This window comes from Capsicum annuum, chromosome 10 (assembly GCF_002878395.1).
Source record: "Capsicum annuum cultivar UCD-10X-F1 chromosome 10, UCD10Xv1.1, whole genome shotgun sequence".
NCBI classification, from domain to species: domain Eukaryota; kingdom Viridiplantae; phylum Streptophyta; class Magnoliopsida; order Solanales; family Solanaceae; genus Capsicum; species Capsicum annuum.
The window spans coordinates 184337048-184353099 of NC_061120.1; the positions used below are offsets into that span (position 1 = coordinate 184337048).

Sequence of the window (16052 nt, forward strand, 5' to 3'; positions counted from 1 at the left end):
CAAAGGTTGAATAGTTGCATTAAAAGTAATTTATCATGAACTTAAGTTTTGCATCAAGGATCATTAAGCGTTAGGTGTTAAGAAATTATATGTACAAATTATATTTAAAATTTGATTATTAACCCTTCAAATCACAATTATTGATTAATAGCGCCAAACATCCACAAAGGCGAGACCTCGGTTTGCAAAAGCAAAACTGTCTTTAATTTTTGGCACTCGCAACAGATCTTATGTCTAGTCGTTTTAGAAACTAAAGTTACGTGAAGAGTAACTTGTAAGATATTATGATGCAAAATATAAATTTTGCCGTGAAAATATTGTTTGTCATGAAGGACAAAAATTACATACCAACATTAAATAGAAGCAAAAGTGTGAATGAGCACGACTAAGTGTCATTTGAGTGAACCATAGAATAAGAGTTCAGAATCAAAATATATCATGAAATTTAAAAAAAAAAAAATATGCCATGTATATAAAAGGTAACTTATGTAAATTTCATTTAACGAAATTTGCTAAACGGAGTTAAATTCTGGAAAAGTGCATAACTCTCTTTTCAAGAGAGTTATGCATTTTTTTTCACATAACTCACTTAAAAAGTGAGTTATATAACAAAAGTTACGTCATCCACTTTTTTTTTTCTACATAAATATAATAAAAAGTATACAAAGCACTTTATAAAAACTTACATATTAGTGAACAATCAATTTACCTTTATAAAGTTTTAATTTTAAAAAGAAGACCAACTAATACAAAATGAAGAGAGGAAAACTCACTGATTATGTGAGTTATTCGAATATAAAATAAGTTAAAAAAAATAAGAAGGGTAACTCATTTTTTTGTGTGAATTTTACACTTCTTCTAATAGTATTTTTTATGACTGACAAACATTTTTTATGAACACGACAACTTTTTGCATAACTCATATATTTTTAGCACTATATTCATATTTCATATCACTAATAAAGTTATGCATTTATCACATATATTTTAAGAGTTATATTCACTAGATAACTCTTTTTTTTTACTTTATTTAATATTTGAATAACTCACATAATCAGTGAGTTTTACTCTCCCATTTTGTATTAGTTGACCTTCTTTTTAAAATTGAAACTTTAAAAAGATAAATTGATTATTCATATAATATGTAAGTTTATATAAAGTGAATTATATAATTTTTATTATATTTATGTAAAAAAAAAAAGTGAGTGGCGTAACTTTTATTATATAACTCACTTTAATAACTCACTTTTTAATCGAGTTATGTAGAAAAAAAATGCATAACTCACTATAAAAGTGAGTTATGTAAAAAAAAATACATAACTCTCTTAAAAATAGAGTTATACACTTTTTCAGAATTTAACTCTGTTTAGCAAATTTCGTTAAATGAAATTCACATAACTCTCTTAAAAAGAGAGTTAAGCATATTATGGTTACCTGTGATATACCTGACATATTTTGATACTTTTTTTAGTTTAATGGCATATTTTGGTTCCGAACTCCATTAATAACAAGTACTCCTCCATCTCAAAATAATATCTCAAAATAATTGACATATTTTCTTTTTTTGAAGTCAAATGATATAATTTTTTACTAATATTAAAAGATGTTTTTTAATCATGTTGACAAAAGAAAAGTTGAAACTTTCTATACTTTTTAGTACGTATAGTTTTTACCAAGAAGTTTTGGGTCGTTAGTCTGATAGAGCTGCATACTGGTACTTTCAATGTGGTCAGAAAAAGGTGAATAAAAGGAAGTTGCATTGAGAAATGAAACAAACATTACATAGTAAAAGAAAAGGATTACCAGTGGCTAAATACATATATAGGCCCCTTAACTATTTCACTTTTCCCGTATAGACACCTCAACTAAGACAGATACCTATTGAACCCTTTACCCCTTCACAAATGGTTTCAATTGAGCCCAATTATCCGACGTGGCACCTTTTTAAAGCCTTCTTTTTTAACATGTTAAGCGCGTGTATGTAGTTGCTGCCTACGTGTAAATTTTGACTAATTATAACCAATTATATTTTACACCTCACCTTTTCTTTTAATTAATACATAAATATAATTTCCACTTCATTTCCCCCCTTATAACGTCAAATCCCTCATACCTATCCCCAAATCTATTATAAACCCTAAAATCGCGATTTCACTCCTAATACTATTAATTTATGCTTCGTCTGTTGTATAATGAAAAGTTACGTAGTATTTTTTAGTGATTAGTTCAAGTTTGACACTAATTTCAATATTTCTTTACTGGTTGCAAAGAATCTGGAGTTGGATCTCAAGAATTGTTGTTGTTTTGTGTTTGAATCGCACTCAGGTATATTTCAAATGTCAATATTGTCACATTTTTGTCATGTATTGTTGTTGTAAATGGTTTATTAGTTCTTTGTTAGTATATTACATTAGTAATGGTAGTTTGGAAATATCAAAAAAAATCTAGGATTTTTTTAAAATTTTTACTATTCATAATTTGTTAGGTATTTTTGGGGTTTTGTATCAAAAATCTGATGGCTAATATTATTATTACAACTCGTTTTCACCACGATGGCAAGTTTGTTTATGATGAAGAATATGGTCCACGCTACATAGGATAAAGTGAGGTGGAATATGTAAGTATGGATAAGGACCACTTTTCTATATTCGAGTTGCTTTATTATACTAAAGAATTTGGGTATATGACTGTTGGTGGGTTCTACTTTAAAGACCCTAAAAAGAAAGTCTTTACTGAAGTAGAAAATGACTTGACTTTGGTAAGTCTTGTTGAAGATCTAGAAGATGGGGACTTTTTAGACTTGTATGTGAACCATGTTGTGGATGAGGTAGAAGTGGTAGAAGATGGGGTCCCATCTGATTTTCTTTGTGGTACAGTAGGTGATTAAAATAGTAAGTGGTTGGTGAAAATTATAATGTGGGTGAGAACATATCAACAGTTCATGATATTAATGTTGAAGGGTTACATGAGGAACCTACCCAAACTGACAACATAGATATAGAATCTGGTGCAGATGAACTCTCAGATCTAGAAGGGGCTGAAACAGATCTTGATAGTAGTGCTGATTCTCAAGAGTTTAATATACCAGAAGATGATGATTCTAAGGTTGGTGAAGAGTTACGAACTCTTAGAAATCAAAGGAGAAACTGTATGAAACAAAATAAACCTGTCCAAAATAAAGAAATAAAAATTGGATCAGCAGGTGTTGATAGGGGATTTAAAGATATTGGAAGGAAAAAGGCTGCTAGATACAGTGGAAGATTAGGTGGAGATGAGGAGTATATAGATAGCTCAGAAGTTGATAGTGATGACAGTGCTGAAGGACTGGAACCTAAAGCTGTCTAAGGAAAAGTAAAAAGGTAAGATTTGATCTTGATTGTGTTGTGGCTATATTTGAGCTTGGTATGATATTTGAAAATGCTAAGCAATTTAGAAAGGTTGTGGCTGAGTATGCTATGGAATACAAAGTTAGATTGAAGCTTAAGCCTAATGAGAAACATAGATCTAGAGTTAGGTGTAAGGACAAGAAATGTAAATGATTGTTGTTTGCTAGTATTGATAAGCATTCTGGTAACTTTGTTGTCAAGCACTACTATCTTGTACATGTATGCACTACTACAAAAAAAAATTGTGCACATCTAAGTTTATTGCAAGCAAGTTCAAGGATAAAATAACTTTACAACCTTATATAAAACTGTGGGAAATTTAGGAATTGATGAGAAAAAAATTGAGTTTGTATGTAGGAAAAACTGTTTGTAGCAAGAAGAAACATGGAATCATTAAAGAATTCTTGGGTGATTGAAAGATGAAATTTTCAAGGTTGTGTGACTATGCAGACATGATAAAATATACTAATCCTAGCAGTTCTTGTTGGGTGAGGATAGATAGAGAGTCTCAACTTGAAAAAAATCTATTTGTTTATTTTTATTTGTGCTTTGATGCATTAAAGAGAGGCTGGCTGGCAGGGTGCAGAAAAATTATTGGGTTAGATAGTTATTTTTTGAAAGGTTCTTGCAAGGGTGAATTTTTAGTTGCACTTGGGAGAAATGAAAATAATCAAATGTATCCAATAGCCTGGGCAGTGGTTGATCAAGAGACAAAACATAGCTGGAGTTTCGTCATTAACCACTTGATTCAAGATTTGAACTTAGGCACTGGACATGGACTGACTGTCATGTCAGATATGCAAAAGGTTAATCTACTTTTTAAACTTTAATTTTGATGTCTTCTATTTATTTACTATACAATTCATGTTCATATATTTTGTGTTTTGATTTTGTATTTATGCTGATGTAGGGTCTTGTACCTACTATACTTGAGTTGCTACCAGATTGTGAAATGAGGTGGTGTGCAAGACACATCTGATCCAATTGGCATCAGATCTGAAGAGGAGAAGAAAGAAGAAAACAATTTTGGAGGTGTGCTAAATTCAGTTTTGAAGTGAAGTTTTTGGATGAGATGGGCAAACTCAGTCAACTTGGTAAGGATATTTGTAAGGACTTATTACATTATGAAAAAAATCATGGTGCAGGACATATTTTAGGGAGTATTCTAAATGTGACATTGTTGAGAATAATATGTATGAGACTTTTAATTCATGGATTTTAGCTGCTAGACATAAATCTATAATCAGTATGTTAGAGGATATTACACACAAGATAATGGATAGAAATGTTGAAATGAGGAAGTTTGTTGATACCTGAATTTCAGACGTCTCTCATATGGCTTTGGTAATACTTAAAGAAAACAAAGATATGGCTAGAAATTGCACAGTTAGGTTCAATGGATAGATTGGGTATGAAATTTTAGATGGTCTTTATAGGCATATAGTTGATATTAGGGCAAGGACTTGCACTTGTAGAAGTTGGCAATTGAGAGGCATACCATGTCAACATTCTGTATTGACTTATCAGCATAGAGGTATAGAGCCTGAATTTTATGTGGAAGAGTGGTATAAGAAAGATACATTCTTGAAGGCTTATGACTACTTTCTTCAGCCAATACCTAATATGAAAATGTGGCCTAACATAAGTGGTGTAATGATTGATCCTCCTGAGCCTAGACCAATGCCTGACAGACCAGGAAAGAATAGAAAAAAAGGGGAGAATGAGCCTAAGAAGAAGTATGGGAAGCTATCTAAGAAAGGACTGAAAAATTCTTGCTCCAAATGTCATCAAATTGGTCATAACAAAACTCTCTGTAAAGCTCAGGTAATGCACTCATATCTTTTAATTCAATAATTAAACTCTGATATTTATAATATATATTTAATATCCTTTATTGTTAGGATGGAATGGGACAACCTCGAAGCTCTAGCCAGGCAGCAAGTTCTAGCAGGCCACCAAGCTTCAGCCAGCCACCAAGAACTAGAAGGTCACCAAGCTTCAGCCAGCCACCAAGCTCTAGCAGGCCACCAAACTTCAGCCAACCACCAAATTCTAGCATGCCACAAAGTTTCAGCCAACAACCAAGCTTCAGCAGTTCTATGTGTGTTGATACCTCAGCATTTATAAGAGTGTATCTAGCTGGAAGAAGTATAGGTAGAGGTAGAGGTAGAGGAAAAGGAACAGCAACTTGGGGAAAAAAGGACCATTGGAGCATCAACATCATCAGTAGGACAAAAGAGGTCTAAGACAATAGGATTTGGTATCTACACTGATCAAATGAATGGCAGTAAAACATTAAATGTAAGTATGAATTACAACTTCAATTCATGTAATTTTTAATTATCTTTTGACAAATCTAATTTTACTTCATTTTATACAGCCTGAAACTAGAGGTGAAGCAATTGTCACTCCGGGTGTTTACAAAGATGCAACTCAAACAAATATTGATATTGGTTATAAGCCTCGAGGAATGAAGTGGAAGGAAAAGAATGTTGTCACAACTTCTTAATTGCAGAGTATGAGTCAGTCAAAAAAGAAGCTAACTTGAAAGTTCTAGTGCACCAGGAGGAATATGAAGTTGTTGAATTAATTGTGTTTTTAGTACAATGTATAATTTGGTGATTAGTTGTATGGCTACTTTGGTATTTTGTAGGGGTTTTTGAAGATTATGAACTATTTTTTGTGGTCTGTTGAGATTAGTTTTGGATGAACACTTGATGTATGATTGGAGCTCATTTTGAGCAGTTGAATGGTAGATTATTGTGTTTAAAATGTTGATCAGTTGCACTTGTGCTCTTGTGCTTTATATAATTATTGAATGGTGGTTCCTTTTGTGTTAAACATTTGACAGCTTTGAATCATTTAAATGAATCATTTGAACTCTAAAAAAATAGAGTACAGTAATCTAACTAAACCAATTACAACATTAAAGCAAAATCAAAACATAGTAAGAGAGTAACATTTCACAACTTATCTTTATTCCTTCTTAATTGTTTCATACACAATAATCCCACTACAACAAGAAAGCAAAAGCAAAACAGTCCCAGTACAACTAATATATTTCAGAATTAGCCAAATCAAAACAGTCCCATATATAAGAAACCTAAGCCAATATTTGCCAAAATCTAAGAACATTTCTTGAAGAAATTCCATGTAGCCAAAATCACAATCGCTCCAACGATATCACTTTAAATTTTCTTGATCGATTCCTCTCTTCTTCAAATGATTTGACTTTTTCCAATAAACCCCACATCGCCCTCTTTGCTTGGGGAGGCATTTCATCATCATACCAATCAAAGTAATTGCATCCACCTCTCGCCTACAGGTTTAAAGAAAAAATTAAACTAAAAAATTGCATCCACTAATCGAAGTAATTGCATTTCGTCCAATGAAGCAGCAAAAGATGAATACCTTTGAAGTTTTGCAGCAAAAGAATCTCCGACCAGTGTTGAGTTGTGTCCACGAGGTCATAATTTCAGCTTTCACCCCACATAAACACTCTCCCTTTGGAATTGAAGAAGATGAAGACAATGAAAAAGATGAATTGGACATTACTACTAAAAACGAGTAAGAAGAAGAAATTAATAAGAGTAGGAGAGTTTAAGCGGAGCAAGAGAAAAGGCTGAAAAGAAATTTAAGAGGAGAAGGAGAATTTAGGAGACAAAAATGATGGATATTAAGAATTGAGTATAAAAAGTGGAAGAAAGTGGGAATTAGGATTTTTTTTTTAAAGAAATTGGGTATAAAAAGAGGATAAAAGATTCGTTGGATGACACATAAGCTTGTTCCATGACATTTCACACACCTCCCAGGCATGAGTACACGCAAACTGCCACGTCGAAGAATTGGGCTCAATTGAAACCATTTCTGAAGGAGTAAAGGGTTCAATAGGTACCTTTCTTAATTTAGGTGCCTATACGGGAAAAGTGAAACATTTCAAGGGCCTGTATATGTATTCCGTCATTACCAGTGAAAATTGAAAAACAACCATCGGCAGCACAGAGGGGCAACCATCTGCATTTATCGTCTTCTTCCATACAAACAGCCTTGAATTAACATACATAGGAAGGAAAATGATGGATGGAGAACAAATAGAAAGAAATGAAGCCATGAACACCCTGAAATCTTGTGACATAAATATCTTCACATGGATCTCTCTGATGCCAGATCAAGCAACGTGCGGAAAAAATGCTGTGGATACAGGGGCGGTTGCTCCGAAAGTGCCTAAATACAACAAATATGATCATAACAATCGTTAAAGTTTCAACATATTTGAATTGTTGGTAATTAATTATAAATAGCATAAACTTGGTCCAAAATTGCAAATATAAGCGGTCATTGAAAAAAGTGGGCAGATACAAAACCTGATGAATCAAGACAGTGGACGGTGTCATTCCAGGAACTGTATTCACTTCTATAATACATCTGGAAATATTATCTGCATACCCCTCCTTTCCTGATTTCACTTTTAGTTTGATTTTGCAGTAAAAGCAATTCTATCAATTATATGGCATGTTGAGTGTTGCAGTTTGCAAAAATCCTTTTATTAAGTTCTGATTACTCAAGTTCTACTACTGAATTAACTCAACTATAAATATTGCCTCTACAATGGTTACTTTGGCACCAATTCAACCGCAAACGGCCAATTTGGACAGGGAATCCGACCGCTAATATTAATCTTGTATCAACTTATCAGCAGCAAAACAAATTGGTTTTTGTAGTGTACTTTGAGAAGACATTGAGAATTTTAGTAGTGTACCAACACATCCTTTGAGAATATTAGAAGTGTACTACAGCTTCTAAACCGCATGTAAACTCTTCACCATGTTTTTTTGTGCATTCGTGGAATTAACATAACAAGTGTGGCACAATTATCTCAAGAGGCACATCAGAATCGCAACTTGATGGAAAAGATACCTTTCCTTAATGATATTATGAAGTATTAAATTCACTTCCACTACTGTTCAATCAATTGAAAGAATCTCAGTGATAACATACCTCACCAGTGTCGGCATGAACAAATGCATCAATACGCGAAAATCCTTCTAATTGTAGAGTGTTTGCAATAAGTCCAATATGCTTTTTACGCGCTACTGATTGAGAAGGAAAAGAAATATAGTACTTGTGAAGATATGTAAGTAATTTTGAGACACAGAAGAATTTCTGTCTAGGTAAATAACTCGTTTAAGTAGAAATGTATATTCACAAAAAATATGGTACTCATATCTAATGTACAGTTTCCACAATATGAATCTTCAAGACAAACCTCATAATAGATGGTGGTGGAGGAGTCAGATTGATGCCAGTTCCACCTACAGACATGTCAAGTTTATAAGGTATAAGGCGTGCCTAAAACTTAAATAGACAACCATGTAATGTTTAGTTATCATTTGTCAGGAAAGAATCCACACTATCCCTATAAAGCTTATTATTAACGATTTCAACTAGAATCAATAAGCTCTACGAACCTATGGCTACAGAATAAACGATATAACTAGGGACAAGACCATCTACCTGCTTATCTTTTCTTTTCACTTTTACTCAAGCATAGAACTGTGTTACATATTGGAGCATGCATAAAGACGATGAGAAAGTCCAAATCACTAGAAGCGATATGTCTTACACTACAATTATAATGAAGAGATACCTTGAAATTTCTCCTCCAGTGATAATATGCCTCCAGATTCTTTCACGGTTACACTAGGAGTCAATGAGCGCATTGATCCACGTTTTCCTACAACACCAACGGTGACCTCTACCCATCTACTATCCCCTTTCCAGAGCAAATTGTGTGCATTCTCATTACTGGATTTGGATGCAACAACTATGTCATCAGTCTCAACAAAAGGTTCGAATATTAAGAGCTCCAGAGGAGGGTTTGGCATCTCAATCATTCCATGTGCCTGCATCAGATACCAAGAAAAATATATGATACAATAGTTTTAAGGTATCCTGAAATCATATTATTCGGTGTTGAAAGCAAAAAGTACTACAGAATGGTAATTGACGAGAATTAAGTAGGCATTTAGCCACAGATTTCAAATATTTTTCACTTTATTTGGAATTTATGAAGATGGAGTACTGTTTGGTTTTACTTTTTGCAAAGGAGAGAAGAGAGAATTTTATTTGGAAGTTATGAAGATGGAGTTGGAAAACAGGTTTGGAGCACTTCTAAAAAAATTTATAATCCAACTCCAAGTTGAATTAAATTTTATAACCAATTTTTTTTTATTTTTCTTTTAATTTTTACCCCTCCCTAGGACCTCCCACCTTTTTGCTCCCTTGGTGACTCGAACACACAACCTCAAGGTCGGAAGTGAGGGGTGCTTATTATCCGAACAACTCACATGCTTTTGAAATAGTGACAAATATTCTAGAAAAAAGTGAATAATTCTTATGGACAAACAACTCCTAAATTACATCAAAATGGTAAAACAAAGCCAATCAAGCAATAAAGCTGTCACACAAGACGAATATGTGGTAGTAAGAGAAGTTCGCAAAACAATTGGGAAATGAAAAAGCTCGAAAATCGAAATACAAAAATATGGTTAATATTGGCAGCTATAGCCAAGAGGACTAATTTCTTGGTAACTTGTTTAAGAATTTTTTGTACTGTTTTGAATCTCCTTGATGACAGTAGTTTATGGAAAAGTTAGAGCCACAAATATGTGTCAAGTCTAAAATCTCATTATAATCGAGCAACAAGGATGTAACTGCTCAAAGTTTTCTTATAATCTATTTTTTGAGAAAGTTGTAATTGTTATCCATTTTAATAAACAAAAAACTTGTAATTCTGATCCAGTAAATACACCTAATTCCTTGTCTGAATTTTCAAGACCAGGATGACATGTTTTATTTCCAACATGTAACATCCTCTGCCCGGGGCATGAAACCCTTCTTGTCTTCATAGTCTTGACGGGTAGAGTTAAATTTCGTGCCTTCCTTTGTCTTGGCAAGTTTAATATTTATAATCATGGCAAAGATTGCTCGAATTACTTTACCTTATGTGTGTGCCCTTAAAAGGTGGTTCAGCTACAAATCTGATATTATTCTGTTGTTTGAAATGGGTAACTGTCTACATGCTTACACTAATACACACGGAAATTAAATATTTGTGGAGCCATGTAAGAGTATTAGGTTTTTTGACTTTTATACTACAGGCTTACACTGTATGGTTTGTGTTTTCCTACCTCTGTTCTAATTTTACGGTACTTACAGCTATTGACATATATATATATATATCATGGAATGACTAATACAATAAATGACGCAGAATAAGGAAAAAACACATGGAAAACCTGTGGGTTTACAGCAAAAAAAAAAAAAAAATGAAATCAAGCACGGTCCTATTAAACAAACCGACTATGATTACCATGCTTTTGAGAAAATAAAATATCGGCCATTACTTGGGAAAAAAAGCTTTGCAGATGAGGAGCAATAACAGAGAAATCCACATATACCTTTGACAGGCTGTTAGGAGGAATACGAGGTAGGCAGTCCTGCAGTGCATTTACGTAGAAGGCAAGGTCTCTCTTGCAGCTGCATAAGGCAGAGTGGCAAGTAAACAAGAAGCATTTCTAAGATTTCCATCCAATATTCTTTAAGTAGAACAAAATTGAAGAGGAACAAAAGCCTACCACAATCTGGCCACGCCAGTTGAGCAACCATCTCTGCCTGGTTTAACACACAAAGTGTCACAGTGAAGTTTTGACTTCAAGTCATGCCAGAGATCAGATATGGACATTTTCAGCAGATCCTTTTTCGTCTTCACATCTTTATTTATTGTAAGGACTCCAAAATCTGTCAGCTGTCCAGAGAGAATTTTTATGTTGTTAAGGATAGTTATTTAAAGGTTTTGTGCAAAATCAGTTTGTTGACTATATTGGTAACTTGCAAATGAAGTCCAAACGATAGAAGTTTTGAATTAGAGACTTCAAATTAATTAGAAATAACTCGAGCATGAACCCTAGACAAAGTAGCGAGGCCCTTGATTTTGAAGTCTTGGTTTCAAATGTCGCAGTTGGGATATAGTAGTGGTAAACTGACATTTACTTACTACTTCGCAATAGTTCAATTTGTACATATCTCAATTATAGAAGTTCATGCTTCCACTAAATACAGAACATGCAATGAGTAGAAACTCAGGTCAACTGATCCATGAATTAAACAAAAATCATAATAGACCATCTTATCTGGCCTGTCTAAACACCTGTGTCGGAATCTTTCTAAACTAATCAAAACATGGTTGAGACAAAAGTGCCTCATGTAAGTTCAATTGCTTTAAGTACGTCATAACCAAAAAACAAAAAACTTTTATATGAACAGAAATGTTCATCTTTAAGAACAATAGCTTAATTGAAATACTTGCCCTGGTAATAGAAAGGGAGAAAGTATTAATAATGTGCCTATGCATAAGATATGATGTGCTTACATTTATGTTAACTGTGGCCAATGACATGCTTGTTTTGCAGCTAAATGCAATATTAACTGAACTCTTTTAATTACGATAGACTGAGATGTTTGATTCCATTCACAATTAAATAATGAGAGGGGTGAACAAAGAAAGGATACTTTCACGGTTAAAAATGTGAACACTGAATAGTCAACTCACATGGTGTAGAGCAAGAGAGGTTGCAACTTTGTCCATACATGTTTTTGAAGACATGGCGCCAGGACCTACTATAAGAAGGGCAAGAAAGCAGCTACAGTTTACTGATTATTAGTTGGTTTGCACTCCTTTCTTTCAACTGTACCATTCAATACAAACCTGTAAAGGGAATCCCTTCCGCCTCTAGTAAAGATTGAAGTGTACCATCTTCTCCAATGCCTCCGTGTCAACGGCAATAGGAACACAATTGTCATCATTACTTTCAGAAATTAAATGATAACATATAACATAAGTTGGAGAGTGTTACAGCGTGGAATATAATCTATTCTTTTCTCACGGGGATGAATATATAGCTGAATTCATACGCCACTTTATTTTATCCACTAACTTTGTAGCAGATTACTAAATAAAAAAAATATGTAAAAGAAGGCACACACTAAGGCTGTTGTAACAGTTGCCGAAAAGGTATAAATACATCTATTGACCTGCAATGAAAACAGTCGCCTGAGATTCCTTAGCTAGCTTGACCCACTGCTCCAGGGAAAATTTCTTTGGTAATTCATCAGATATATCAAACCCATTGAACCAACTGTGCTTTCTCAGACCTCTCGTGAGATCATCCATGACCAGGTTCCGCAAGTGAGACGTCAGAGCTGCCCGGTTGGGTTCAATTGCTTCTAGACACGCATCAAGGACTTCTTCTGTAGTATGTCTCAGCAAAAGGGAATAACTGTACACCAAGAAAAAGGGTTTGACATGCACTAAGATAAAATTCAAGACTAGGGAGGATGACAACCTTACATCCAAACTATCTCACATATTTTAGACCAGGTTATGCTACAACAAGACTCAGCAATCTGCACATAAAGCAGTACTTTCATGTCTAATCATGTTTATCCCCTCATTTGTAGCTCACTGACTAAATCTAACTAGCTTCAACAGTGTACACGGGGAAAAACATGTAAAGAAGATGGATAGAATGGAAATTCTCCATCAAGTCCATTATGATACATTTCTCAAAAGAGGAAGGAATTTCCGATGGGGTTATCTGGATGCCATAAAAGCCCAAAGTAATACATAATTTACGGATTTTGGTTGGCTGCAGCATGGAGAATAATCATTATGGCAGAAAGTAAGAATGAGGAAGCATTTGCATACAGCTAATGTATCATGTGTAAATACGCAGCAGAAGAAGTGGATGACATGTTGCTCTGCAAGTTGCACAACTTTAGTAAGTAATGCTAGCATAAGAAGGATTTAGCTGGGCAAATGGCAAGAAACTGATGAAATGGCGTCAAGCTAGAAGGGAAAGAAGTGACAGGTCTTCAAGAATCATCCCTCATGCAGTGATGTGGACAATTTGGAGAGAGAGGATAGAAAAGGTTTTAGATGGATGCGAGTTTTCTTCTTTCAAATTGATAAATCGAATTTACCTATTAAAAACTCTTACAAAGAAAAATATAAGGCTCTATTTCAGAAGATAAATGCAAGACGAAGAACACTAAATAATTATAGAAGTGCTTAGAAATGCATGTCCAATTTTGTACAGGACTATTAAAGTGTCATAGCATGAACTAAGTTGGATTCTACCACAAAGAAGTTTATCTGGCAGTTGTGACAAGAAAAGCAAAAAGATGAGTAAAGTAGGCCAAAAGATGCACAATCTAATTGTACTCTACTGCCGTAGAAAATATACTTACGGCAATGTCCATACTGTCTTAGACTTCTAATCTAGTTCATGATTAGCAGAGTCTGAAACATCAGAATAGCTCATGTCAGGGGCAAGCAAGCACGGTGTCACCTCAAGCTGCAGACAGCAAAATTGCAACATCATAATATTGGCAGGACAAATTTGGGAACTTCGGAAAAATATTACAAATTGAACAGCTAAAGAAATGAGAGAAAGCAACATCTGACGAACAAGAAGCCAAGGAAGTTGTACTCTCATACTAACTATTACGGAAGCCAAGAGATCTTTTCCGTCATTTCCTTCCAACTTGACACATCTGGTCATTTATATAATACCATGTAAGAAATGATGGCAACCAATTTAACATTTGGATTTCCTCTGGAAGGAACAGATTACAGTCCCACATAGACAGGACCCACAGACGGGTGAAACATTAACAGAATTTTATAATCAAACTGATTGTTATGTCACTATCTGCTGACACATATAGCTGACCTTAAAACTAAGGACATGTTATTTCCTGTGCCTGCATAAAACACCAACTGTGGATTCCCCCAAAAAAAGACTTGAATAAAAATTAATGAAGTGCCTTAGACACATCTTTTTTGTTGATAACCTCAGGGCTCAGACCAAAATAAAATATTTTTAATACTTAATCAATTTAACACTGCTTGAAAATGGCAGGAATCATAAGAACACCAAACCATCCAATGTAAAGACGGTTTTGAGTGTCGCAAGACATAACACACCCGGGCATGATTTTGAATGTCAATGTCTAGCCCTTAGTTTCCCCCAATTCTACAGATTAAATTAACATGGGAGCGCTCGGAATTTCAGCAACACTGGAGCAGGAGGGCTGAGCTAAATTTAGTAAAGGAAGCCATGAACAAGAACTAATTGAAACGATCAACTCATAATTCATCACTTGAAATAAGATAAATTTCCAAAGCTTCTGGTAGTTTCATTTGCCTCCATAAGATTAGACATTTAGCAATCAATAATACTAAAAATGAAAAATCAGTACCTGAGGCAACATGCGAGGGCTGCTCTAGTTGTAAACCCTCCACAGTCCACAATGGTTGGAGACTTACCAGAGAGAAAAGTGGAACACCTCGCATTTCCCTTCAACTGCGTGAAGAAAAGATTACCAGGTATATACTAACTATGCCTCAATACCAAACCAATTGGAGTTGGCTATATGAATCATCTACATCCATTCCACACTATTCAGACCCATCTAATTCCAATAGTCAATGGTTGTCTTTTATGGATTACCAAAACAAGAAATCAAAAAAGAAAACGGAATCAGTCCGAGTCACAAACTTATGTTCAGAATATTCATTAGTCTGGTAGACATAAAAACTTACATCATCAGATGCTTTTAGATTCAGCCAAACATTGGTTCCGCTTATAAGAGATACTTGGCGTTCAGAGGTGTCACCACCAAAGATGACATACACTTTCTTATGTTGTTTAAGAACTGCTTCTGTTGCTGATGAAGATTTTGATCTCCTTCTAGACGGATTTGATATGATATTATGTGACAAAAGATCTGGAAACCGCAAGCAAGCATGTTGGAAGATGGTGCAGAGAATATTTGAGTGTGAAAATCCAACCTGACATGGAAAGTTGCACAAACTCATCAGATTCAACAAGACTGTGACTAGCAAATTTATAGAACACTACATGTGAAATATTCAACTCAATTGACTGCCTAAATCCATCAATTCTCTTAAACAGGTAATGATATCATCCCCTGCTTTTCTTTTTAAGGATTCTTTAAGTGTTTGAATGTTTGATTGGGGGAGAAAGGACATGATATTGTTCACAAATCAAGCTTCCATATGTAAGATAGTAGAGATTTGTTCCAGATGAAACCCAATAACTATATATTAATTTCTTTTTTTTTTTGAGGAAGATTTTTTTTCCTTTTGAGAAAGATAATGATATATTACTTGCTTTTATCCAAGCTATGATACAGACACACAATTTCTGCCAAATGGACTTTCTTCTTTGGCAATGGCTCTGCACAGACATTTACAGCATGGAAACTTTCTTGACACCCCATGATTTACAGAAAAAATGACACCACAAGATTAACATAACGATGGGCCTATACTGAAGCGGAATGGAAAATTTCACGTTGTGTTAATAAACCAAGGACCAACATAAGGAGTACCTTTGATGCTTGCTGAAATAAGAATCTTGTTTGCTCCATTCCACTGATCTGGGGAGAAGAATGTACAATACAGTTCAAGCAAAAATATTGATGAAACAATACAGGAAGGGCCAGTAAGCTATCTCACCAAGTTGATATCAGTGAATATTACTGTGCCAGAATCAGTCCTTCCAAATTTGTTTCCTGCAG

The 16052-nt window shown here is 34.4% G+C and overlaps 1 protein-coding gene and 1 long non-coding RNA gene across 8 annotated transcripts; one reads left to right on the plus strand and one right to left on the minus strand.

Moving 5' to 3' along the window:
• Positions 1 to 2641: 2641 nt before the first annotated feature.
• Positions 2642 to 5687, plus strand: LOC124888161. The gene is made up of 3 exons (XR_007046275.1): positions 2642 to 4192; positions 4297 to 4480; positions 5288 to 5687. It is a non-coding gene; the product is annotated as an uncharacterized LOC124888161 (long non-coding RNA).
• A 660-nt stretch (positions 5688 to 6347) lies between these two features.
• LOC107844477 lies at positions 6348 to 16052 on the minus strand (the record flags this gene model as incomplete). 7 transcript variants are annotated; one of them, XM_047398623.1, is given in 16 exon segments in its annotated part: positions 6348 to 6705; positions 6798 to 6890; positions 7354 to 7610; positions 8385 to 8479; positions 8653 to 8698; positions 9034 to 9289; positions 10847 to 10925; positions 11024 to 11193; positions 11998 to 12065; positions 12154 to 12213; positions 12480 to 12724; positions 13695 to 13801; positions 14709 to 14945; positions 15052 to 15300; positions 15864 to 15911; positions 15991 to 16052. In XM_047398623.1, coding segments are annotated over 8 exon segments (828 nt in total). In that variant the 3' UTR covers positions 6348 to 6705; positions 6798 to 6890; positions 7354 to 7610; positions 8385 to 8469.